Consider the following 24,296-nt stretch of genomic DNA (forward strand, 5'->3'; position numbering starts at 1 on the left):
ATCCAAGCGTACTTTAGAAATCCACACACCGAAATATTGCGCACTTAGACAAAGTGGTGTGTACCACGCCAAATACCGGCCATCGACAGACAAGTATGGCGGACGCGTCGTCGCCGCTGGGGGCGCTGCAGGCCCTGCGCCAGCACCTGATCGCGGGCAAGCCCGTGGCCGTGGACGGAGACGACCTGGTGTTCCGCGATGCGGGTGGCGCCGAGCTGCGGCGGCTGCCCAAGCACAGCGCCTCGGCCTACCACTCCAAGAAGCTGGACAAGAGCTACGACCTGCTGGCCGTGTACACGTGCTTCACGCACGAGGCGCTGAGCTTCAGCGACTACGTTCTCAAGTGCCGCGAGGAGAAGGCGGCCATGGTGTCCACGGTGGACAAGAAGGAGCTGGTGGCCTACCTCAAGGGGGACATCGAGGCCAGCGCGCAGATCCTGGACGCCAGCGGCAAGCCCACAGAGACCAGGAAGGAGCGCAAGCCTACCGGCTCTACCTCCGGTTCTACCAAGAAGAAAAGGGAGAGCGAGGACGAGGCAGCCCGCGCCTCCGCCAAGAAGAGGAAGCTCGAGAGCGCGCGCCACCACCGAGACGGCCACAACAAGCACGGCGTGAGCCACCACAAGACCCCCGAGGAGCTGCAGGCAGAGGCCCAGATCAAGAGGATAACGGATAAAGAGTACGTCAACAGGACGAGGACCACGGTGCTGGACGCGCACAAGACCAAGTTCGACAACGTGGCCAAGACGCTCGAGCTGGTGAATGCTGAGACCAAGGAGAAGATCGAGAAGGCCACCAAGGCCTCGGCGCTGCTGGCCACCACCACGGCCAGGAAGGAGCAGATGCCGCTGCATCGAATGGTCAAGGAGAAGATCCTGGGCACGCCGATTATTGTGGTGCCCGCTGGCTTCTCCGACTTGTTCACGATGCTTAATGCCAGGGACTTCTTGGAGGACGGCGTGTATGTTTCCAACGTGCAGAAGAAGGCGGACGGACACCGCAAGCAGCAGTCAATGATGATTACGCATGAGGAGGACGGACACGTGTACACCTTCAAGATCGTGGACACTGTCAGTCGATTCCGGGATAAGGACTGGTGCGTTAGTAAAAAAAAAGGGGGGGGGCGTGTGTTGCTGTGGTGGACTGCTAACTGATGAAGTTTTGATGCTCCTGCTGGTTCATGGATGCAGGCGCTCGGTGGTCGGTGTCATTGTATCGGGACAGTCGTGGCAGTTTAAGGGCTGGAAGTGGAAGTTCCCGCTCGAGGTGTTCAAGAAAGGTATGGCACTCGCTTGTGATACTTCGTGCTAAGGACTGTGGTGCATGCGTGGTCTGACACACCGAGTATTGTGTTATGGTGCAGTGTGTGGAGTTTACATCTACAATCAAGGGTCCCAGCTGAACCCGGACATTAAGCAGTGGGATGTGAAGGTGCTAATGGTAAGGTTGACTCCTCGTGCAATGATCGTATCGTCTGAACTGTGCAGCTAACGTCATGCATGCTACTTCGTGCAGATCCATCCCGACAAGCGGCATTTGGACAAGGTGGCAGCCAAGGAGTTCTGGCGCTACTTGTTCGCTTTCATCAAGCTGAAGCTGCAATAGGCAGCACGTGCATGCTCTGCCATAATCGCAGCAAATACAAACACGGAAACTAACTAACGAGGACGATTTCAAGTATCGCCACCGCGCAAATTGGTATCAAAAATGATGCTTTCATCTTGTGAATGATGGATAAACCCTCTTCGTTCGAAGGCCATTCAGGAATTTCCCGACCAAAAGATGGTGACCCTGATTTGTGCGCTCGTTGGCGCAGAAGTCGGCGCAGAAGTCGGCGCATTTCATGTCGACATTGATGGAAGCAAACTGGTGGGCGAGTTGAAGGTGGAGATCAAGGAGAAAGAGAGTATTGCGTGCCCTACGCGGTTCATGGATCTCTTCCTGGCGAAGAAGGGAGACGCGTGGCTGCCAAGCGATGATCCAGCGGCGCGGAAACTGGCTAAGGGGGAGATCGATGAAGAAATCGAGCAATTACTGAGTGGAGATCCGGTGGACCCGGCCAAGACGATTCAAGAAGTGTTGGTAATCAACCGCATGACGCGGAGGAAGCGGAGAGCTCCGAAGGCGGTACAAATTCACATACTCGTTCGTTTTACGCTCTGGAAGCTTGAAAAGGCCGCGAGATGAGGACGACGGGGTATGGATACCAGGACGGACGTCGTTGAATCTCCGAAAACTGTTGGAAACGAGCGACAAACGCGGCGATTTGCCGCCGAGAGGCGAGTTTTTCGACTTGTTCGAATGGATTGACGACAACTGCAATGAGGTCAAGGATATTGGAACAATCGCAGAACTTGTGGAGTTTACGGGTCCGAACTTCTACGTGCGGAAGGAGATTCTGTGTGTGCTGGAGGTTTTTCACAAAGTTTTTCCGGAGTTTTTTTGCACTGGTACAAGAATTTCCAAGACCCTCATTTTGACAGGGAGTTCAGGAACAGGCAAGAGCTTAGCGTTGCTTTGCTTCTACAGATCGCAATTCGGAAGGAAAAGCCGGTTGTGTGGCATTGTGCTGGTGACGGTGGGTATGGCAACGATTCCATAACGCGTTTGTTCCTCGTCGGCAAATACTACGAGTGGGAGGGCATTACGGGTGGAATTTACACGTCGCTGTTTCAAGGCAGGCACGACAAGAGCGCGAATCTTCTCGACTGCTGGTTTTGTCTCGACGGGGTGGATCAGGAGCGGATCAACGATCGAGGCTGGCAAGATTGCTATCGACTGCTGACAACTACTGGGCAATTCGACGCGAAGAGCGAAGACCAAACACTCTGCTTGCTGCCATACTGGAGATAAGAGGACTTGGAAGATCTCGCCAGGAAGGTTGGCTACCCGGACGAAAGCGACGTTCCCGGTCAATATTTTGCGTCGGGCGGAAGTGTGCGTAACTATCAGTGAGTCAATGGTTTCATCAATTGGGTCTACTTCAGACGGGCAGCTCGATTACGTTGGCATGCGGGGTGTGATCAACACTCGTAATGTGGAACATTATACCAATCCTGAGCGTTGGACCTCGAGCGTTACTTCGATGCTTGAGCTACAGCGTCTAGCAATTGTGATGCCCCCCAGCTTCTTTGAAAAGCTCATCGGGGTTGCTCAATCGATGAGAGATGGTCGTCTCGGTTGGCCAACTGAAAGTCAACCGTGATTGAGGGCTGCTTAGCAGTGATGGAGCGGTGGGCCACCGATTCTTCGGAGGCGGACTATTGGATCCCGGCAAGCAGTTTGTGCGGAACAGTTGACGCGGTTGCCAAATGGACTTTTCCCGACGTTAAAGAGCACTTTTGCTTTCTGCGGTTGACAAGTAGCAGTGCACACGAGCCCAATTTCGAAATCCTTCGGAGCCTCTTGCAGCTGTTCGTGGCTAAGAAGTTGCCAGTGTGCTCCATTGTGCTTCTTCTTGACAAGAATAAGGTGGTTGAATCCCGGCCGAGCGCTTTGCAGACCGCTAAAGCGATGGCAAGCATTCCCGTCTACGTTGGCCATGTTGATCTTGTGTAGAGGAGCTTCCTCCCGATAGACCGTAACTGGGTAACACCTGCACACATGCCAAAGCTTCAAGAACTTTTTTTAATGTAATCCATGTGCATGTGACGCATTCATAGGCACTTTATTCCCCGTTATTCACTGTAGCCTTGCTCGGAGCCTGTTTAAAGTCTTCAGCGTCTCCCAGCTTTTCTAGTCGCTATTTTGCGGGGAGTCCTGGCCGCACTTGAGGTCGGACGTGCAGTCGCGCGGGTACAGCGTGGCCGTCTTCTCGATCTGGATGGTCGTGTGCGTGATGCCCTTGGACATGAGGTAGCGCTGCGCCGCGTGGAGCGCCGTCTCGGCGTCGTCCGACACGAGGTGCACGCTGAGTGAGGGCAGGCCGGCGCTCAGCGACCAGATGTGCAGGTCGTGTATGGCCACGACCGACGAGCAGTTCTGCAGGCCGCGCTCGATCTCGTCGGCGTGGATGCCGTCGGGGGTCCCCTCCATGAGCACGTGGATGCTGTCGCGCACAATGCCGATGGTCGTGGCCAGCACCAGCACCGAGAAGATGAAGGTGGCGATGGGGTCGGCGATCTGCCACTCGGGCTTGTACCAGATGAGGCCGCCGGCGATGCACACCCCCACGCTCTGGATGAAGTCGCCGAGCGCGTGGATGTAGGCGGCCTGGATGTTCAAGTTCTCGAGCTTCTTCTTTCCCTGGGCCTTGTCCGTCTTCTGGCCCTTCTCGAGGTCCGCGCCGTGGGAATGGCCGTGACCCGAGTGGGAGTGGCCATGACCCCCGTGCGAGTGGCCGTGGCCTCCGTGCGCGTGGCCATGGCCCTCCTCGTCGCTGGAGCTGGCGCTGCTGCTGCTGTCGCCATGCGCGTGGCCGTGGCTGCCGCTTCCGTGCGAGTGGCCGTGGCCGCCGTCTCCTCCGTGCGAGTGGCCGTGGCCCAGGATCTGCATGAGAATCACGTTCACGGCCAGGCCGATGCAGGCCACGATGAACATGAGCTTGCCGTTGACGTGCTCCGTCGGGTTGGGCTGCAGGCACTCCATGAAGCGCTCCACGGCCGCGTAGACCAGCACGCCCGTGAGCACCCAGATGACCAGCACGCTCGTGACGGCGCCGATGACCTCGGCCCGCTGGAAGCCGAAGCTCAGGCGCTTGGAGGCCGGCAGCGTGCTCACCCAGATCGCGAAGAGCGAGATGCAGAAGCCGGCCACGTCCGACAGCAGGTGCGCGGCGTCCGTCATGATGGCCAGACTGCCGGCCAGGAAGCCGCCCACGATCTCGGCGCACATGAAGAGCAGCGAGCACAGGCAGGCCAGCTGCAGCTTCCGTTGGGCGCGTCTGGCGCTCTCGGTCAGCGGGATGCGGCGCGACGCCTTGCGGTCCACGGCCGGCGGGCCCTTGAGCGGCATCGTCTCGTCCATGCTGTTGTAGTTGCGCGGCATATCACCGACTGGAGCCGGCAGGAATGCGGCGAAATCCTTTATGAGCGGCCGCGGCCGGCTGAGTGGCCCGAATCGGTAGCGACTCATCCGTAGAAAAGATCGGATGAGGGGCAGCATACTGAGCGCAAGGTGTTTGGTGGGACTGTCGTACCGGCATACCTATGACGGATGATGGGTATTGTGATCGAGTCGGAGGACAACTTGACGTGGCGCGTGGCTCGGGGCCAATTGGACGCAAATGTCCTTGCGCTGTCCTTGTTGCAGGCTGGACAGTTCTGCGCGATGACGAGCTAGCCTCCGCCGCCATTCAATCGCAACAGCGGAAGCTTCGGTGCTGCATGCAGGACGCCGAGTTTGACAAGGCATCAGCGGCGAGACATGCCCAGTTGCGGCCGCTCCCGCCTCATTCCCACCCGCCGGCCTCACGTAGAATCCCTCTGGGCTGCTACGGACCACACACATGATGCCATCAAAGTTTGATTCAAACCCATGCATGCACTGCATGAGCTTCGCCGACGTGAATCAAGTTACTGCTGCCGCCGTCGGCGCCCTCGCAGTTCGCCGGCGGCGCCAACGTGGGACTTCAATGTACATTCCGGTGATCTTTCATTCGCTCCGTCTTATTCTCCTCCGGAAAATGGTCCACCTTGTCCGACGGCGGCAACTTGATGCCCGAACACGCCATTTGAAACCTGGCCAGGCTGATACGTGGATGGGATGACGAACCGTTATACATGCAGCAGCTCTCTTGTTTCAGCGTCACGCGATCGGTTGGTCGGTAGTTTTACGCCACCACGGGGTACGAGGCGCAGTCCGCCAGGCCGCACATGTTGCTGCCACGCGCGATCTGGAAGAAGCCGTCCATGCCCCACTCGGCGCCCCAACTGTTCTTGACGATCCAGTGTTTCTTGCCGTCCTCCACGCCGTAACCCACAGCCAGCACGGCGTGGTTCACGTCCTTCTCGCCCGAGTGGCACTCCGTCGACTCGTACACGCCAGACTTGTAGAAGCGGAAGTCCGACACCACCTGGAAGGCAATGCTAACCGGGCCAGTGGAGCCCACGGCAGCCTTCAGCTCCTTCTCGTTCCGCGACGTGATGTTCACCACCTGCTCCACCTGCGCGCCAACATGGTACGTGTTGAACTTGCATTTGCCCTCCTTAGCCTCGTACGGGTACGTCTGTCCCAATGCAACATACAACCAAGTCAGCCCTCCACTCACACTTCACCAACAACACCATCACTCCATTCTTCTCACCTCCTCCGTGTCCAAGCCTCCGTTGTACTTGACGTACTCGAAGGCGTGCGACGGCAGACCGCCGTTGCAGCCGTGGTTGTCAAAGGCCTGCGCGCAGTCCAGCAAGTTCTGCTCCGACAGGATCTTGAACTGGCCGTGCTTGAGTTTCAGGTGGCTCTCGAGGCAGCCCGTGGTCGAGAAGGTCCAGCACGAGCCGCACTTGCCCTGGTTCTTGACGGGGGACACGGCCCCGTCGGCGCGCCAGTCCTTCTCCGTCGGCACCTCGCCGTACTCCAGGCCGCTCTCCTCCGTCGTGGCCGAGCACTGCTGCGGTGCGCCCAGGTACCAGCTCTGGAACTCGTCCCACGTCGTGTCCGCGAACTGGTTGAGCTCCATAGTGAAGCTCTTGCTCTGCTTGCTGTTGTGCGCGGCCACCGAGCGCGCGTTGACCTCGAAGATGCCGCGGCGCAGCTCGTCCTGGGCGGGCGAGTCGTAGCTCTTGCCGTGCGCGCTCTTCCAGGCGGCGAACAGGCCGCGGAGCTCCGCAGACGTCGACGGGACGCTCGTGAGGTCCCACGGCAGCGTCTGCTGCAGCGCCCCCTTCTCGCACTGAAAGATGGCGGGGGGCAGCTGGTCCGCCTCCTCGGGCGTGTAGCAGGACGACGGCACGGCGGCGCACTCGCACCAGGCGCAGTGGTTCTTCACGCACGTGTCCTTGGAGGTGAAGCCGTGGCACGAGCCCGCGTCGGGGGCGAGGGGCGAGGACGCGGCCGCGGCGGAGAGCGCGGCGAGCAGCAGCAGGTAGGGGGCCTTCATCGCTTGCTAGAGATCAGATACTTTCGCTAATGCGATCCGAGGGGGTTCTTCAACGGACACAAACGCGAGGATTGGTTGAAATGTGACCAATCAGAGCACATGCGGGCGTAAGCTTCAACTTGAGGGGCCGTCCCCGGGTCACCTGACACCAACTTGGTGGTGTCAAGTGAGCCTTACTCATAATACTCAAAATTGAATCGAGAAGACATCGGAGGACGCTGCGAATACCGTCCTTGTCGTTCTCTCTGCCCCCTCGATTTAACCGTCTTCACATCAGGGAATATCGTCCTTGTTGTCCCCACGCTCTGAATGCTTTTAACTAATGCGAGACTAGGGTTTTTATCATTACTCCTATTAATAACAATAAGGACGGAATTTATCATTGCCCCTAACAATAAGAGATCGGCCTTCTTATTGGTCAAAACTAACAACTGCCAGCCAACCGACTGTATACAGGTTACTTACGTATACAGAGTAACCTACCGAGTTATGGTAACACGGTAAGCTGTGATAGCCGGAGGTGTTGCAGCTAATCGTGCAGTCGTTGCTGGGGTCTAGCCCAGCAACACCATTCCAGGAGGTTGATCACTCTAAGCAAGCGCTTAATTATTTTATTTCTTCAATGTAGATTCGTAATGGGGATCATCGCTGTCGTGGGCTATTTTACAACGACTGGCTTCAGCACTCTCAACTAGAGCCGCGGCATCATTGCACATGTCAATGAGCACATCAGTAGCGGACTTTCCACCGGACGAAGACCAATCTATCGTTACGAATCTCGGTGTGTAGCTTTATCAAATGGTGAGGAGCTGAAAATGAAGCATGGACGCTTAGTACTAAGGTGGATGCAACAGAAACATTGTCCATGGCCGAGCATATCAACTTGACATCGCGATCATCACCGAATGCAACCTTTTTGAGCGATGCGCACGCAGTGATTGTTGACTGATGATGATGAGGTATTTTGGAAAATTGCTCCTAATGAGGACTGAGTCCTAACAATCCTACTGCCATGGTTTAACCCTCGGCCGCTGCCTCCCCGCTATTCCCTAGTAAGTGTTGATCTATTAGAGCCTCTGTTGCATCTGCGTGCGTGTTAGCCCACTCAAGCAGACATCGCGACACTAGTGTGTCCACATGCGGGAATCTTGCCTGAATTGCCTCTGGTTCTAGGTCGTGTCAGCTCTCCCTCCGTTGCTGCCAACACCAAGCTGCGCGCTGCAGAGTCCCCCGACTTGTTCAAGAGTATCCATGACGCGACTCTCACTCTATCCGCCGTGCGCCTGCACTTGAGACACGATTGTTGACTACGCCGATAGGGCGGAGAACGCTAGTTTAGCGGATAAGCTTGCGACAGTAGAATTTTCCCGAGTTAACATCACAGAGTCGATTGTATTCGATGCTCCCACTATTGAGGTTCCTACACAAAGTTTGGCAATCAAGAGCTTAATTTGTCGGTCTTGAATTCTACGAAACACTTCGTGCCCATTTGTAAAACTCCGAAGGGTGTCTCGTGCCATTTGGGGGAGCGTTTACGGCGGCTGAAACGTGTTGCTTTGAGCGCAGAAGACTTGCCAAACACACCGTTCGCCCACCCAGAACTGCGCCCCAGCGCAGCCTCCATTACGCTAGGCTAGAGTATACAATAGAAAACTTAAGTGAGCTGCAGCACTGCTTCAACTGCGACGGGGAACAGGGACACGACAGAACCCAACTGCCACCACACAATAGTTCACAAAACGCCAACGATAGCTGCAGGCTCTTGCAATCAGTCTAAATGATGCGGAAAAGGAAGATTTGGTCGTGGGCTTCATTTACTACCAGTCGAGCAAGCAGCGTATCACAGCTTACCGTGTTACCATAACTCGATACGTTACTCTGTATACGTATGTAACCCGGATACAGTTGGTTGGCTGGCAGTTGTTAGTTTTGACCAATAAGAAGACCGATCTCTTATTGTTAGGGGCAATGATAAATTCCGTCCTTAGGGCCGTTCCCCACGGGATCGCGACCAGCCATAGATCGCAACAAAAGCAACATGCTATAAATAAAATGCAGGATTTACTATAAATCTCTTTTGATAGCTTTGGGCACCCGATGAGAAACGTAAAAAACATACCGACAAGAGCTGCACGTAGCACGTGAGCTCTAGTTTACTAGGATACCATCCTTTCACGCAGCAACGAATATTTGGTGCGGTAGCACTGCGCCGAAGCCGCTGCGCGATCCGGCGATCCCGCTCGGCTCGCGATCCGAGACTCGGGTCGCAGGGGGTACACAGTCGGAAATAGGCGGGACTAAACTGACCAATCACAGACCAAGTTTGGGATCGCGATCCCGGTTAGGAACGGCCCTTATTGTTAGGAGTAATGAAAAAAAAACCGCGAGACTAGGGCTACGCGAAGGCTGGGATAGATACATGATAATATTGGTTGGAATAGGGGAAGTTACTTCATCGGGTGCGCTTACTCGTCGATTGTGCGGTACACGGAGCCCCTAATTGAAAAGCAAGCCTGAGGCTCAGGCCCTGAACACGATTGGGCTCGTTACATATTGCATAAGAAGGTACAGGTCAAATAATCAAAAGGTAGCTCGATAATGTACGGGCCACGGACATCTCCTGCGCCTGCTTCGCAGCCGCAGCATCTGCCCGGGAAGCGCGAGCGATTCTCAAATGAAAACGGACTTTCTCGTCAGCCATCATTCTCGTCGGTCAACATTAACCTTAAAACTACCGGTTCATCACCAGTTTGTACCTACGGGACAAGCGAGATCATGACTGGTTACCCGGGCCCCGGGTCAAGCCCGTGGGTCCCGGGGGGGGGGGGAGAGGGTCGCAGTTCGTAAGAAAGGTTAATTGTGGTGTATTATTAGTTGCGTCTACCCTAGTTGTAGCGTTTTTTAGTGCTTGCCGCAGTAAGCGACTATATGTACCTATCCTTACTACCTAAGTACCTAAGTATCTAAGGTATGGTTAATTGTATTAATACTTTTTCAAAACTAAAAATTGTCGTTAGTACGCTCTCCTCACAAAGCTACGTAGAAGACTGTGAAGATGTAAGCATATTCTAAAATCCTGTTCGAGTGAAATTCGATCAACTTGATCATCAAGACGCGAATCTAAAAAAATGACCCCCGTTGCAAGTTCGCCACGGATGAACTTTTAAGTTCTACTTGTTGCTAGGCACGCCCAAATACATATTCCATCTGGATGTTTCGTCGGTCCTTCTCTTGGTGAAAATGCTAGTGATAACAATGCATGACGGAAACTTTAACCCTTTAGTTGCCCATACAAATTCTATTTAACAGTTCGCATACTTAAATCAAGATGTTTCCACAAAACGATGCATCCTGCATCGTTTTGGCACCCATTTGATGATTGCGCTGTTACGTGCCCTCTGCGCTTTAACATAGTGTAGTGGCGCCATGGCTACATCTCGTGCCAGCAGGCATATCGCACGCAACGGATGCGACAGCAGCTACAAAACGGACTCTAGCGAGAATCTGGGAACTGGCAGATTGTATTTGACTACACTATACTGCATACTCTAGGAAGCTTATTGCTCAGCGAAATTAACAGAAACCAGTGCGGCCTTTGCCGCAGCGGCAGCATTCAATACAGAATCCAATTTATCTGCAAGCACAAGGGTCGCAAGACACTACAAAGTTATCTTTAGCTGTGGACGACGATCCAAGCATCGGGCGCCATGAGTCGGCCCCAACGGAAGCGCAGTCGTGCCAATACTGCCGGAGACGATGGCGACACGACGACACAAGCAACGACGAAGCTCTGGACGGCGATGGAGCCACCATAGATAAACGCGGCATTATGCAGCGTTTTGCAGCGTTTAGCGGCTGCAACTTGATTGGCGGAAATTAGCATAATGCTAAAGTCATCGACCTTGACCGTGTAATTTATTCCTGCACTCTATCCGTGTCGTGTCGCAGACATCAAGAGAAAATACTTAGGATGGAAGCCGAGAGAGCGAAGGGGTGACCGCTACAAACCAGTGGCCAGAGTCAAGCGTCGCAAAAGAAAACGAAAGTGCTGTCTGCTCTGCTGCGTTTGCTACGATCTTGTTAATGTCTCTAATACTGTGTGTGTGTGTGCCGTTGTTAGCGAATGCTCGGCGTCGTAGTGCTGGAGATGGCGTCGTGGCGCAGCGTCGCCAGCACGGGCTGCAGAAGCAGCTTGCTGGTGGAGTAGGTGTGCGCTGACGATGGTGTCAAAATATACAGATTTGTAGGCACAAATATACGTACATGGGGAGTGAATATATATATGGGTTTGCACCATACAGTTGGAGTGACAACAGGGAGAGACTATATTTGTGGGGCACCAATATAACCGCTAACCACTGTGATGCATATAAATATCAGCTTAATTGTGCTGGCCAAGTTACCACACGGGCGGCTGCAGACAAAAGTTTTCGTTCAGGAGCGGCCATGGCTGGCTGGCATCAGCAAGCCGTGCACAATTCCACGGGGGAATTCGATGACTACCGTGACGAGTCGATGTGCTGCTCGGCGATATTTCACAAGGTCGACTTTGACAACTGCCGTGTTTGTGCTGGTGAACATACGATGACAGAAAGACGTCTTCGGTGCTTGAGCAGCACTTGTCGCGAGTTTGGCAAATGTGGCGTGGTCTGGAAGGTGTTCTACTGCACAGCTCAGGACAGGTGGCAGATAACTGTAAACGAGCAGGCACATGCCCGTGGTGTTCTTCCCTGTACTGCGGAGCATCGGCCAGTCGTGACACAGCCGATGAAAGCATTTATCGCGGCACAAGATGAGATTGGGAACGCCCCACGTATTATTCTGGCACATCTCAAGAAGCAAGCAAATATCAAGCCATCTAAAGGCGGATGGCCAGAGCTCTCCCAGATTCAAAATGCGCTGAAAGTTCACCGGCGTTCGAAGGGCACCAAAAATTCAATCAAGGCCGTGCATGAAATGGCTCGCGCTCGCCGCTACAATCCAGAACTTCAGCCAGATTCCGCTTTTCTGTTTGGACCTAAGTTGGACACGGATGGCTTTGTTTATGTGGGGTCCGGCGAGGACGACGATCCTTTCATTATTGGGGTGACGTCTCTCGCACTTATCGATAGCTGCCTACGGTTCTGCCACTCGGGTGATTTTGTGCAGTTCCATGCGGATGCCACGTTTAAGGTTAGCGACTTGGGCTATCCAGTGATAACTTGCGGCTTCACGGACCGAGGGCGTTCATACCAAGTTGGTGCTTTTTTCGTGGTGAGTCGGCGCACGGAACATGAATACACCGAGTGCTTGCGCGGTTTTGCTGACGTCGTTCGGCATGTTCGAGGAGCAACACTTCGTATCGATGCAACCATGAGCGATGCTGAGGATGCTCAATTCTTGGCTCTCGAGAACGTGCCCAGTTTTGCAAATGCTACGAAGCTGACGTGATATTTTCACGTTATGTACAATGTACGTAAACGCACACAGCACCTGCCCTTTGATGAAAGGAGAAATGTGATGAACTCGATTGTCGACATGCATTTTACGCAAAGCTTGTTGGAGTTCGAGCGTACACGAGATCTAGAAATAGCTAATTGGCGCAAGCAGACACATCTCGTTGAATTCGCGGACTACTTCGAGCAGCAGTGGCTAACAGACCGCTATTGGCGATGGCAACTGTACCACAATCCTGAGGGCTACGCATTAACCAACAATCCCTGCGAAAACTTAAATGGAGACTAAGGCATTTTCTGCAGCGCCGTAAGCATCATATGTGTCGATTACTCGAAAAAATCGGGACCTTCATCGAAACGACGAGTCCCGTCAAGCCCGCGCCAGCAGAATATACATCCACACCAACATCTGAGTTAGTGAAGGCAGCGACAGCTATGCTTGGAGCTTCTCGAGTTGTTATCACCAGGACAAGCGATGCGAACCAAGTACGAGTCCTCGAGATTCTACGCGCCGACACAGACCAACAAGCTGATGAAGAAAACGGATTTCTTCTGGAGACAGTCAATGCGGCTCCCTCCACGTGTACCGATGCGGCAACAGGACCGAGCAGCCAATTGGCTTTGTTTCTATCATTGACATCCACGCAAGACAACCCAACATCAGATTCGTCCGATAGCTCGTCGGCGAGCGATATCCCAGCCATACTACGACCTAGACTGGATTCAGATGGACAGGAGGACGACGACACGGTCACGAATTGGAAAAGGCTTTTCGAGCAAGCCACATCATGGTCTCTACGGCGTTCGCATCGCATAGGAATGCCTTCCGATGGGTGGCTAGTTGACACCACACGCAAGCGATGCACCTGTCCCTACTTCTCGAAAATGCTGATGTGCTGGCATGTTGTAGCGGTTCTCCGGAAATTTAACATCACCAGTAGTGTACGCGACCCACTGGCGAAGTTGAAAAACAGAATCGTAGCAAAGGCCAAGGCAAAACGTTCCGGATCCAAGCGTAAGCAATCCAAACCAGAAAAGTCGAAGGGAAACGCGTCTAGCCGAAAAACGAAGCAGACGAACAGTACATCCTCAGCTCCCAGCTCTGAAGGTCTCCCAGGGCCCGTTGGAAGGCCTGCTCATGCAGCACCAGCGCTGACAGTTCAAGACATTCTATTAGAATAGAGAACACTGACTAGGTCAAACCCTCTAGGTGATTGAATACATGTATTCTTTGCTTTATCGCTGTGGAAATCGACGATACCCACAACCTAAATCGCTTCCTCACAAAAAGTTTCGATGCACTTAAACTCTCCCAAAGAATCGACTCGTACGATTCCCGATGACGATCTCACCAGGTACATCCGCTCCACGCTCAACACAAAACTTGTACAGGGCGCTTTTGGTATCATCATATCGTCGTTTTGCGCGTCTAATCCGCGCCGCAGCAAACCTTGGATCGGGTTGATCGTACTCAGGGTCCGGTTCGAACTGAGCGGTTCCCATTAGAACCGCCAGTACATCGTCCAAGCGAAGTGCGACGGCGGAAAACGCGTCCTCCACTGTCTTAGGTTTGTCCTTGATTCTGGCCAAGACGACCGCGTTCTGCGCACCGGCCACAGCAGCTTCGATAATACCGACCATACTCCCGCCATTGTAAGCTGCGTGGATTCAGAGATCCTGCTCTTTGCTCAGCACTGTGTAGTAGTTGTTACGCGCGCGCTCCATCTCTGCGAATCGTGTTTGCAGCTGAGTATCATGCTGTACAGGCTGGGTTGGCATCGGCTCATCAGTCACTCGACTGCTGTATCGAACACGTTTTGGAGTGTTCGTGGAAGTCGGTTGAACGTGTTGCCGCTTCGTCTTGGCTGTAGTCATCTTGCCCGTAGTCGTTGTGGCAGTAGACGTTGTGACCACAGTCTTCTTGGCCGTAGTCGTCTTGGCCGTAGTCGTTTTGGCGGTGGCCATCTTGGCCGTAGTCTTTCTGGCCGTAGTGGTCTTGGGCGATGTTGTGCCAGACGTCTTCTTTCGTTGTCCTGGGTAAGCCTTACGTCGTCCATGATGCCGTACGTATCATTGGGGAAACTGGAATCCGGTGTTGCTTGGATTAGACGTGCGCGTTCCTCCGGCCCAATGTCACGCCAAGCGTCCCGAATTTTATCACCGCCACGGCCACACAAGAAGGTTGTGTCACGCGTACGCCGCTCCAATTCAGGTAAAGTTTGACGAAAGCTTGCATACCAACGCGCGTATCGATTCCCCACCGCTGCCGCGAAGATCCATACTGCGTTGTGTGCCCTCATACTGAGTGGTGTGCTACGATCTTCTGGGTTGGTTCAAGGATTTTGTAGAATGAACGCGTGTTGCAGTCTGACCTGACTAACAGCGTGGTAATAAGACACGAGTAAGTAACAAACCCAAGGCTTCATTTAAAAAACTCTCAGTCTTACCGTAATGCATATTGTGGCTAAGCCAATCGAGGTAATACCTAAGACGAAGACGCTGTCAGCCAAAAATACTAAGGGAGGTATAGCGCGATTCGGCGCAAAAAGATAATCCCCATGATCCACTCTGCGTCATAGGCTTGAATTTCCACCGCAACATTGTTGTCATCGTAAATGAGCTTATCACCACTCAAAACTTTGATCGCAAAGCAGTGCGTCACTCGTAGTGAGCTGTAGGCAGCGCACACGTAAACTCCGCTAGAGCGCATTTCACCAATACTTCCGACGCGTTCTTGTCGTTGACATCTCCTAGCAAATTGTCATCGAATACGCGGATGCTGATCTGACTTGTCTTCGAACTACCACACCCACCGATCATTCAGGTATTTGATGTAGAAACGAAGCTCTCGAGTGGTCAGACCGTCAGGCGACAAGGATCGACCCCGCTGGTCGCAGTACTCCACAAATGCACCAGAGCACCCGGGGGGTGCCCAACCAGAGTTACCGAGAAGCGTAACTGCAGTCTCCACAGCAACAACTGCACATTTTCCATTCGCTGACGGCGAGGCACCGATATTGTGCACGTGTCCATTTCTTCGGCAAAACTCGTGAAACGACGCGTACTTAGACGCTTTCCACATGTCCACGACCGCACATGCTTTCTCAAAGCCGTCCTCCAGCAAACGCTTCCTGGGCAGCCATGAGTCGGCCCACCGGTATCCATCAGGCTCATCTCGCCACTGGACCCTGTACCAATACGCAAGCCCTACCGGCATGCGATCCACAATTGCGTACACTAATCCCTCGTCAGCAGTATCATCACGGTTCTCGACTTGCGTACAACTTGAGTCGTCATTTCGACCTTTACCGGCGACGACAGAGACCGATACAGCAGCAGATTCAGCGTATCCATCATGCGAGTTAACCTCCTTGCTTGTTTGACCATCCGCGCTCTGTAGTCTCAATACTACATTCTCGGTGAAATTCTTCGGTCGGTCTTTTTTGCTGGCACGAGAGTTCAACAACTTGTCCGCAGCAGGACCACAAAAGCGCTCGCCAGACCTGTACACCTTTTTTGGCTTCCGACACTGCGCCCGAGGACATCCACTTGTTGCCCTGCGACTCGCAGAAGCCAAGCTCGGGAGTCCCAGACGACAGTGCCGAAAACCACTAGGATGCGGCAAGTTGCCTCTGTAGACGAGCATGACCACGCCTATGCAGATCCTGGCGTCTATATCTTGGCGTGTGTGCAATTGTGCCGTGGATACTGAAGCTGTAGGGTGTCGTTTTGATGTATGTTGACATCGAGAAAGAATACTCCGAGAGACCCTCGGTAGGTCAGCTTCCATCTTTCGCCTTCTGTAAGTTGACCAGGTATTAGCGCCTAGATCAGCACACAACGGTCGGCAGACCGGCAGAATTGCGCTGGTTGCTGTGCTTCATCCTCGTTTGTGCGCTGTTACACACGGAACATGTGGAGAGAGTATTTTCTGTGCGCGTATATTATGAACCAACAAGTTGTATGAACCAACAAGCTGTATGCTGGGCCCCAGAACCTGGAAACCTTTTGTCGTGTGCGCTTGAGTAAGGTCAGCCTGCTTGCGTTAAGGTGGTGCCTGAGCGGCAGAGGTTTTTGTCTGGCTTGTTGGGGTGGACAGGCATGTAGGTTGCTGTTTCAATGTCTTATGGAAGCGGGGTAATCTGGTAATGGTGATGGTATAGCGTTGTTGCACATATGGCCTTGCGTTTTTCGTTACCCTGTCCGCACATGTACTCCTTGCATATGGTCGAAAGGTTGGTGGGTGTTCTCATTCTCACTTTGCATTATGTCTCCTAGAAAGCACTAGAAGATAAGAAGATGGCCAAGCGGCCGGCAAAGTCGAGGAAACAGACGCGTAGGTCAAACCGAAAGAAGGCCAAGCGGAACCTCGAGTTCGACAAAGCGACAGACAGTAGCATCGAGAATGAGGTTGACGCGAGCGATGCAAGCAAGCAAGATACGAGATCGACAGAATTCTGGAAGAAGATAACGGTATGTTCTTTGTGAAATGGGGGGCTATGACTCCGACGATAATAGCTGGGAGCCGGAGACAAACCTCAGTGCTGCAGCTGTGAAATCCTTCAGAAAGAAGAAGCAGAGACTTCTAGCGGGCACTACGCGCGGTAGGAACGATGGAGCAGAGATGTCTACCGTCGAAAGCAACAGTGCGAGGTTGCAGAGTGAAGATCTAGTGGACGGGCCGTGTGGACAAGCATCCAATGTGAAGATAGGCAGTCATGTCTGCTTTCGGCCTGATCGCGAGTCGTGGATGACTGCTGCGCTGTATAGTGAAGTTAGTCCAAACTACTTGACTGGGATGGTTTCACGGCAGCGGCGCGTCAAGGGCGGAAACGGTGCTGTTGAGTTTGAAGTACGTTGGACTTCAACCCGCTACCAGACAAAGAAGCACGTGCACTATGTGAGCTACGACAAGGCATCAGAGGGAGTGATTAACCACGCTCGTGCTGTTGGCATTGAACTCGGGCCAAATGCCTGGGATGCGTTGTGCCGACCGTATCATGAGGCACAAGAGATTGATGATATCTGGGACGACTTCGTCGAGATCGATGAAGCCAATGCTCGTTTCGAAGGAGCCGAGGAGCTTCCGGAAGACCAAGCTGAAGTGGAGAAGATTGCTGAGATGGAGTTTTACGCGAATGCCGCGTTGGAAGCACCCACAGATCTTTTACGCGTGAAGACGGCTCCTTCGACACAAGGCTGCATGGAAAATACAAGCCTGTTTTCGAGCACTCTGCTGTATCGAGTTTCTTCGCTTACTTGCCAATCTCGTTCTGGAAGAAGGTAGTGGAGAATACAAACAAGTATGCCGCACCGCTCAAGCAGCCAAAGGTCAGCTTGGATGAAATGATGCGCGTCATTGGCATTCTTTTCTACATGACGTTAGTGGATAAGGGGGGGGGGGGTATTCCAACTATTGGGTCAAGTAGAAGACAGCATTCTTGGAGTGGGCAGCCTGGGTCTCGAGACTGTGATGATTTCAGCACATCCGCAGCAACCTGTGCTTTCGGTATGATGTGGACCCTGCTGATTTGGCTCGAGACCCAGCCGCTCGAGTTCGCCCATTGCTGAACCTGCTTAAGGTCCGTGCGTCTAAGTTCGTTGACATTGGGCGCGACTGTGCTGTTGACGAAACGAGCATCGCATGCCGATCGCGCTATGCAAGGCATCTGATTTTCTTCAATGCATCCAAACCCACGGGCAAGTATCATTATAAGATCTACATGTGCTGCTGCTCGTCGACGTGGTTAGCAGTGAAGTTTCGGCTTCATTGTTCGAGTGATATGGCTTCTCACCTATCTGGAGTGGAAGACGACGATGCAATTGCGCGTTTGGAGGCGGCGACGGCATTTTCATCCGAAGTAAGGAAGCATGTGATTGAAGCTACTCGACCGTTTCATGGGTCTAAGAGAATTGTCAACACCGACAACTTCTACACCTTTGCCAATCCAAGTTGGCAGCAGTGTAAAGCAAAATGGTGTGAAGTAACTTAAGTAACATCCAAAAATCGGAAAATAATTTCTGAAATTAGTATTTAGAGCAATGTGGATTTAGTGCAGAGCAAACGCAAATCACTGGTCAGTAACAGACTGTCTCCGCCGGCAACATTCCCCAAGAGCCGAAGCATGGGCTTGCGGCCCGCACGCCTGTGCTCGATGCACACCGAGAAGGGCGTGACTGGGTGCTGGTTGCCGACTGCAACGGCATCCCTCCCACTAATGCCCGCAACATCGTCCACCGCCAAGCCGCTGATGTCAAGAAGAGAGGCGGCGCGCGGGCGGCGTGCACGAAGTGTACTCCAGAAATGGAGGAAGCTCTCGTGGGCTACCTGGAAGACAACTGCCAGTACACACTCGTGCAGATGCAGGAAATGCTTGCGTTCGACTTCAGGGTGCACATCAGCACTTCGTTGATCAGTAAGACGCTTTGCGAAAAGCTTTACACTGTTAAGCAGGTACGCCTTCAAGTTATTATGCTATCACTTTTACCATCTACTGTACTAAGTGATAGGTTCGCGTAGAGCCCGAGACCTGCAATAATGCTGTAAATATCGAGAAGAGGAGGGTGTTTGGTGAAGCGTTGCTGAAGCATGAGCTGAACGGTGCTTTTATCGTGTATTATGACGAGACCAACTACAACCTGTACTGTAAGCGGACGCAAGGCCGCGCTCCTGTCGGACAACGCGCTATCGTCAAGTTCTCTCCCTCTAAGGGGGCTAACTTACAGGTGCAGTGCGCAGTTTCCCCCGAAGTCGGCCTTGTGCACTACGCCACGCGTCGTGGCAGCATCAAGATGGAGGTCAATGCCGAGTTTGTGGACGAGGTATACGACGCGGTCAAGGCCCACGACGTGTACCGCGACCACTTTCTCGGCAAGACCATCGTCATCGTCCTGGACAACGCGCCTGCCCACTGCCAGACGGAGGATCTCGTCCAACAGCGGGCGGATCTGGAGTTGCTACGCCTAGGGCCGTACTCGCCTATGTGTAACCCGATCGAAGGTACGGTTAGCTTATCTTTTGGTTCGATATACTTAGAGGTACTGAGGCGATACAATGTATTATTGTTCAGGTGGTTTTAGCGTTTTAAAAGCTCGCATCAAGGCGTATCTGGGCTTGAGCAACGATGAGATGGTCTACGTGCCGCACGGCCAGAAGACGGAGCGTAGGATGCGACTGCTCGAGAAAGCCGCGGAGCACTGCATGCCTTGCATTGACATGCGCCTTGTTAACAAGATGGCGCGACACTGTGCGCTCTCTGTCGCCACTGCTATTCGTAGCGAGCCCATGGAGTATGGAACTTAGATGTTTGCTGTGGACTAAATCCACATTGGTCTGTACTAATCCTCGAAAATAAATTTTTGAAAAAATATTTTTCGTATTTACGGCACTGTCGGCTTTGCCTTACACTACTGCCAACTTGGATTGGCAAAGGTGTACACGTCTTGCCAGCTTCTTGAGAGTCTGCGGTTGTTTGGGTCGAGAAAATAGCAAGCACTTTCCTCGGTGCTTCATGATCTCGAAGAAAGGCAACGAGGCGCAATGAGGCAAGGAGTGAGCACGAAAAACAAGATCATTGCGGCCTCGTGGGTTGATGGATCGGTGGTTAATATAGTCTCCAATGCCGATTCGTCCACCATGACTGAAGTGGAGCGTCGTGTGGCGAACAATAAAGTGAAGTTCGGCGCACCACGTTGTGTGATTAAGTACAACCAAAAGATGCAAGGTGTTGACAGACTAGATCAGCTACGTTCTCGGTTTTCGGTGGCAGATGGCCATACCTTTCGGCGCTGGCACAGAAGCTAGCGATGGCTTTTATTGATATTGCTAGGTGCAATGCGTTCATCACGAGGAAGCTAGCTGGGAAGGGGAACAAAGGTCGTGACCCCATCGTACTTTTGTTTTTGAGCTCACCCTGGTAAACGGAGGCTGGAGAAATTCACTATGTGACACTGGTCTACTTTACGAGGATGGATATTTTATGAACTCCATCAAAAGAAGGACTTGTGAGGACACCAACTACGCCAGTGAAGGCATGTATACCTCGGCGCTCGTGGCAAGTGTTCCCGGACTCGCGGCGCAAACGCGAATGCGTCATCTGTCGCTTCGAAGATCGGTTTCCTACAGAATCGACAGTGTATTGCGGCGAGCACAATGTGTCGTTGTGCTTGCAGGTTTTCGAGGGCCCCCCAAAGTCATTTGCGTGTCCAAACACTCTGTGGACGTGCTGGCAAAAGTTCCACAACTTCTATTTGCCCAAACAACTCTTTACAGCAAACGGGAATTTGAGAAGTTCTTGCAAGCTACTGGCAGACAAACGAAGTGCGGCATTTTTCTCTCCAGCCATGGAGTCGCATGTTTCAACGGATCACGAAGGCTAACGGTGTAATCTATTGGCTAGGCAGTAGTTATCTTCTTGTAGCAATACACGTTCTGCACATTACTTGTCCACGTTACGACAATTCCCAGTAGTATTGGTGGTCCGAAAAGAGCGCAAAACAAGCGTTGACATGACTGTCTGTGGCGCGGGCAAAACGCCTCCATAACGACAACTCTTGAGACATGGTTGACTTGACAGGCAAGATCTTGTAGAGCTTGGTTAGCTGTCTCCTCAAATAGCTTGTTGTTCGAAAACAAAACCATAGCACCTTGCAATAGATCGACGGCAGTTCCATCCAACTTGCGAATGTCGGTGTATACTGCTTAGTTGGGGGAGCACACGGCCGTGTTGCCGAACGATATCTTCAGCAATCTCAACCAGTTCCCCTCTCACCTCAATGCCGACGCACACTTTGGCTGATGCCTCTAACGCCACCTGCACAACGACATTCCCGATCCCGCTGCCAATGTCGACGAAGACATCTGCAGGTGTAAGTCGAAGATGGTCAACAACTGATTTAACACCCGCGAAAGTCGTCTCGCCTGCATTGAAGTGTGCGCAACCCGATAATTGGCGAACATCCTTGCCTTTGACGTGCGCAAAAAGCGACGATACGAGCGATTCCATACCCTCGTGGGCTTTAGATTAAACGATACTTGATGCTACGAGAGCAGTTGATCACGCCTTGAGCACTGCGATGCCTGAACTTCGATAAATCTTTTCCATAAGTTTTCTTCAAAGTCTTGAGCCGATTTTGCAGTACCTTTCGTGGTATGCCGTAAATACTCATGGCTTCTGTGATATACGGCCAATTTGGTTTCCCTCCTACGCTGTTGTATTGGCCCACTAGCTTTACTAGCATGGCATCTTCGTCGTCGCTGAAGTTTGGCATGACTAGTTCAGTTGTGATACACACTCTAGTCTGCAGGCGGGGCAAATATATCGGATAAAGTATGACATACACGTATACATAGTTTGAATAATTGGGCAGTAGCTACGTTTTTGTCGATGTGATGCACACAACGAACTCGCTAGTTCGAGAGCTATGGTACTAGATACAGTATGGCATACTTTCTTGCATATAATCTCCAAAAATTCTATGCTCACGCTTCATTGATGACTCTTTTCGAGCGACAGGGAAGTAGCTAATGGAAACAATCTGCCAGATAGGTAATTTCCTTCACGAATTAATTTTAGTTGCGTACGATACACCAGTTCACAAGATAAATCATGTGACACGTCCTATGCTGCCACACATTGATTGGCCAAAACTATACATTTCCGATATAGCCGTTCCGCAAGCGCCCGTTTTGTGGCCAGTGTGAGCAGAAAACAAGGTAGTTCAACGAAGCATGATGCAGCGTTTTTCTATAGCAAACTATCCACTTTTGCAAAACGATGCATCATGCTGCGTTTTGGAAACAAAAGGGTTAACTCGACCAGGTGCAGACATGTTTCCCGACCGGAAATCCACGCACCTCCTGTTAGTGGTTTCTGGCGCGTAGACATGAATCAGTCGTGCGTTATTAATATCTATTAGAGAGCTTTCACAACCAGTCCTAATCCGAATTGTACTTAATGCTGACTTTATCGGAGTCACTGACCGCACACTTTGGATTAGAACGTTTGGGTGAGCATGGTTTCCTCGCAGTAAGCTTTCCAGATGACGCAAGTGGGCTCGACGTTAAATCGAGCTGTACAATGCGCATTTAATTGTCGTAACGGAGATGTAGTTAAATGATTATCACACCAACAACCATGTGGGGAACTAGATTTCTTTATTTTCCAAATGAAAAAAAATCACAAGCGACTTGGGCGCGCCTCACTTGCGGCGCACAAGTCGCAATAATAAAATATTTTCTCTGAGCTTACGTTAACACTAGGACGTATCGAGATAGTCTTGCGTTCTTTGAATTCGGTCACACGACCCGCCTGCACAGGATCGAGGTTCGCAGCGAGTAGATTATCTTGCAGTCGGACGCCTTTACGCACGTGCTGGTAGACCCTTCCAGCGTAACTTTGTCTTTCGGGGCGTCCTTGAGATCGTGATACAGAGTCTTGACCTTTCCCAGCAGCGAAGGCCTCGAACATGCCCCGACAAGCATTAAGATCAGACGAGTTGTCGATACCGCAGCAATTGTGGCCGAACACATTCGTGCTGCACACGTAGTTGTGCCTTAGCTAACTACTGCCTGCATATGAATCACCCCCTAGAGCACCAGCACGTCCAAACGCGTCGCATTCTACAGTACAATCAGTGAAAAACAAAGTTAAGGCCAAGTTTCTCTATTTTAATGATTGAAATCATAGGAGTACCTGAAGACTCAAGCGCAGGTTGCTGCTCCTTCCTGCCCTTATGCGAGCATCCCATTCATGTCCGTTCTCCTGTTCAGCGAATTCTAAAATGGCATTAATCAAACCGGCCCCGCTCGGATCGGGAACATCATGGCCTATACCACCATCTAAAGGTCTTCTGGCCTATACCTTTGATTTTGTCCCCCCCTGAGTTATGTGTCCAACACTAGTTAATCCGTATACAAATGCTTAGATAAATCGACTCAATACAACAGTAAGTCATTCGAATGCATACAAAACTCAATATATTTGATTTCAATACAAAAGTCAAGAAAATAATTCTGGCGATACCGGTATCTGACATCCAACAGCGAATATGCGTGGGCAGAACCAACCGGTGTGCAACCGACGACACCGGTATGATTCAGTATATATATATTCGAGCAGTGAACGAATTGAAGTAAAGATAACGATTGAGGCGGAAAACTGTAATAGCACTAGAGATAAGCATTTGCATTTTCAAGTATAAAACTTCTACAAGCTGCAAACAAATCTCAGCCAAGGTTCGCATTTTTAATTTTGTAAAACATTGCCACTTGATATCTGGCATCTACAGTCTTAAGGCCAATTTCTGACAGATGCTGCGGCTGCGAAGCAGGCACAGGAGATGACCGTAGCTCATAAGAAAAGTAATCAATTAAAATGAAGAGGGAGTTTATACCAAAATTCTCCTATCCCAGCCTTCGCGGAGCCCTAGTACTGGGATAGGAACAGCTGAGCGCGATCCTGGGAGTAGATAGCCATCTAAACCGCAACAAATTCAAATTCAAAAGTACTGGGATAGGAAGCGACGAAGTGCTGATAGCCCAGCCCACACAGGATTTATTCGGGCGCTGTCCGCTCCCCCCGTTTGGACCGGCCTCGGACCGGTTCCATCCTGATTTATTCGCAGTTCGTAAGAACTGTCGTTACTACCTGTTTGATGTCAGATACCGGTATCGCCAGAATTATTTTCTTGACTTTTGTATTGAAATCAAATATATTGAGTTTTGTATGCATTCGAATGACTTACTGTTGTATTGAGTCGATTTATCTAAGCATTTGTATACGGATTAACTAGTGTTGGACACATAACTCAGGGGGGGACAA

The 24,296-nt window shown here is 52.0% G+C and overlaps 10 protein-coding genes across 10 annotated transcripts; 4 read left to right on the forward strand and 6 right to left on the reverse strand.

The window, feature by feature from the left end:
- Positions 1-95: 95 nt before the first annotated feature.
- Positions 96-1,605, forward strand: PHYSODRAFT_336015 (hypothetical protein; the record flags this gene model as incomplete). Its single annotated transcript, XM_009533522.1, has 4 exons — positions 96-1,096; positions 1,191-1,279; positions 1,364-1,440; positions 1,516-1,605. The coding sequence occupies 4 exons, from the start codon at positions 96-98 to the stop codon at positions 1,603-1,605; spliced, it is 1,257 nt and encodes a 418-aa protein (XP_009531817.1).
- A 177-nt stretch (positions 1,606-1,782) lies between these two features.
- PHYSODRAFT_515361 (hypothetical protein) lies at positions 1,783-2,187 on the forward strand (the record flags this gene model as incomplete). The annotated part of the gene is made up of 1 exon (XM_009533523.1): positions 1,783-2,187. The coding sequence occupies one exon, from the start codon at positions 1,783-1,785 to the stop codon at positions 2,185-2,187; it is 405 nt and encodes a 134-aa protein (XP_009531818.1).
- A 1,038-nt stretch (positions 2,188-3,225) lies between these two features.
- On the forward strand, positions 3,226-3,558 carry PHYSODRAFT_516976 (hypothetical protein; the record flags this gene model as incomplete). The annotated part of the gene is made up of 1 exon (XM_009533524.1): positions 3,226-3,558. One exon carries the CDS (start codon positions 3,226-3,228, stop codon positions 3,556-3,558), a length of 333 nt encoding a protein of 110 aa, XP_009531819.1.
- Positions 3,559-3,735: 177 nt separating this feature from the next.
- On the reverse strand, positions 3,736-4,986 carry PHYSODRAFT_352071 (hypothetical protein; the record flags this gene model as incomplete). The annotated part of the gene is made up of 1 exon (XM_009533525.1): positions 3,736-4,986. The coding sequence occupies one exon, from the start codon at positions 4,984-4,986 to the stop codon at positions 3,736-3,738; it is 1,251 nt and encodes a 416-aa protein (XP_009531820.1).
- Positions 4,987-5,576: 590 nt separating this feature from the next.
- PHYSODRAFT_361379 (papain-like cysteine protease C1) lies at positions 5,577-7,039 on the reverse strand (the record flags this gene model as incomplete). Its single annotated transcript, XM_009533526.1, has 2 exons — positions 5,577-6,166; positions 6,245-7,039. 2 exons carry the CDS (start codon positions 7,037-7,039, stop codon positions 5,771-5,773), a joined length of 1,191 nt encoding a protein of 396 aa, XP_009531821.1. The 3' UTR covers positions 5,577-5,770.
- A 4,515-nt stretch (positions 7,040-11,554) lies between these two features.
- On the forward strand, positions 11,555-12,128 carry PHYSODRAFT_515267 (hypothetical protein; the record flags this gene model as incomplete). The annotated part of the gene is made up of 2 exons (XM_009533527.1): positions 11,555-11,986; positions 12,024-12,128. 2 exons carry the CDS (start codon positions 11,555-11,557, stop codon positions 12,126-12,128), a joined length of 537 nt encoding a protein of 178 aa, XP_009531822.1.
- Positions 12,129-13,528: 1,400 nt separating this feature from the next.
- Positions 13,529-14,439, reverse strand: PHYSODRAFT_336019 (hypothetical protein; the record flags this gene model as incomplete). The annotated part of the gene is made up of 4 exons (XM_009533528.1): positions 13,529-13,626; positions 13,806-13,870; positions 13,946-14,076; positions 14,170-14,439. 4 exons carry the CDS (start codon positions 14,437-14,439, stop codon positions 13,529-13,531), a joined length of 564 nt encoding a protein of 187 aa, XP_009531823.1.
- Positions 14,440-20,869: 6,430 nt separating this feature from the next.
- PHYSODRAFT_515885 (hypothetical protein) lies at positions 20,870-21,479 on the reverse strand (the record flags this gene model as incomplete). The annotated part of the gene is made up of 2 exons (XM_009533529.1): positions 20,870-21,120; positions 21,173-21,479. The coding sequence occupies 2 exons, from the start codon at positions 21,477-21,479 to the stop codon at positions 20,870-20,872; spliced, it is 558 nt and encodes a 185-aa protein (XP_009531824.1).
- Positions 21,480-21,555: 76 nt separating this feature from the next.
- PHYSODRAFT_412758 (hypothetical protein) lies at positions 21,556-21,735 on the reverse strand (the record flags this gene model as incomplete). The annotated part of the gene is made up of 1 exon (XM_009533530.1): positions 21,556-21,735. A coding segment is annotated over one exon (180 nt), but the record flags the coding sequence as incomplete, so codon positions are not given.
- Positions 21,736-22,614: 879 nt separating this feature from the next.
- Positions 22,615-23,238, reverse strand: PHYSODRAFT_286786 (hypothetical protein). The gene is made up of 2 exons (XM_009533531.1): positions 23,169-23,238; positions 22,615-23,095 (listed from the first exon to the last, which is right to left on the reverse strand). The coding sequence occupies exon 2, from the start codon at positions 22,941-22,943 to the stop codon at positions 22,653-22,655; it is 291 nt and encodes a 96-aa protein (XP_009531826.1). The 5' UTR covers positions 22,944-23,095; positions 23,169-23,238; the 3' UTR covers positions 22,615-22,652.
- Between the last annotated feature and the right edge of the window lie 1,058 nt (positions 23,239-24,296).

The sequence above is a fragment of the Phytophthora sojae genome (assembly GCF_000149755.1).
Source record: "Phytophthora sojae unplaced genomic scaffold PHYSOscaffold_7, whole genome shotgun sequence".
NCBI classification, from domain to species: Eukaryota; Oomycota; class Peronosporomycetes; order Peronosporales; family Peronosporaceae; genus Phytophthora; species Phytophthora sojae.

What these genes read in the sequence shown, in the direction of transcription:
- PHYSODRAFT_286786 (XM_009533531.1), bottom strand. Translation starts at nt 22,943, where the DNA reads ATGTTCGAGGCCTTCGCTGCTGGGAAAGGTCAAGACTCTGTATCACGA.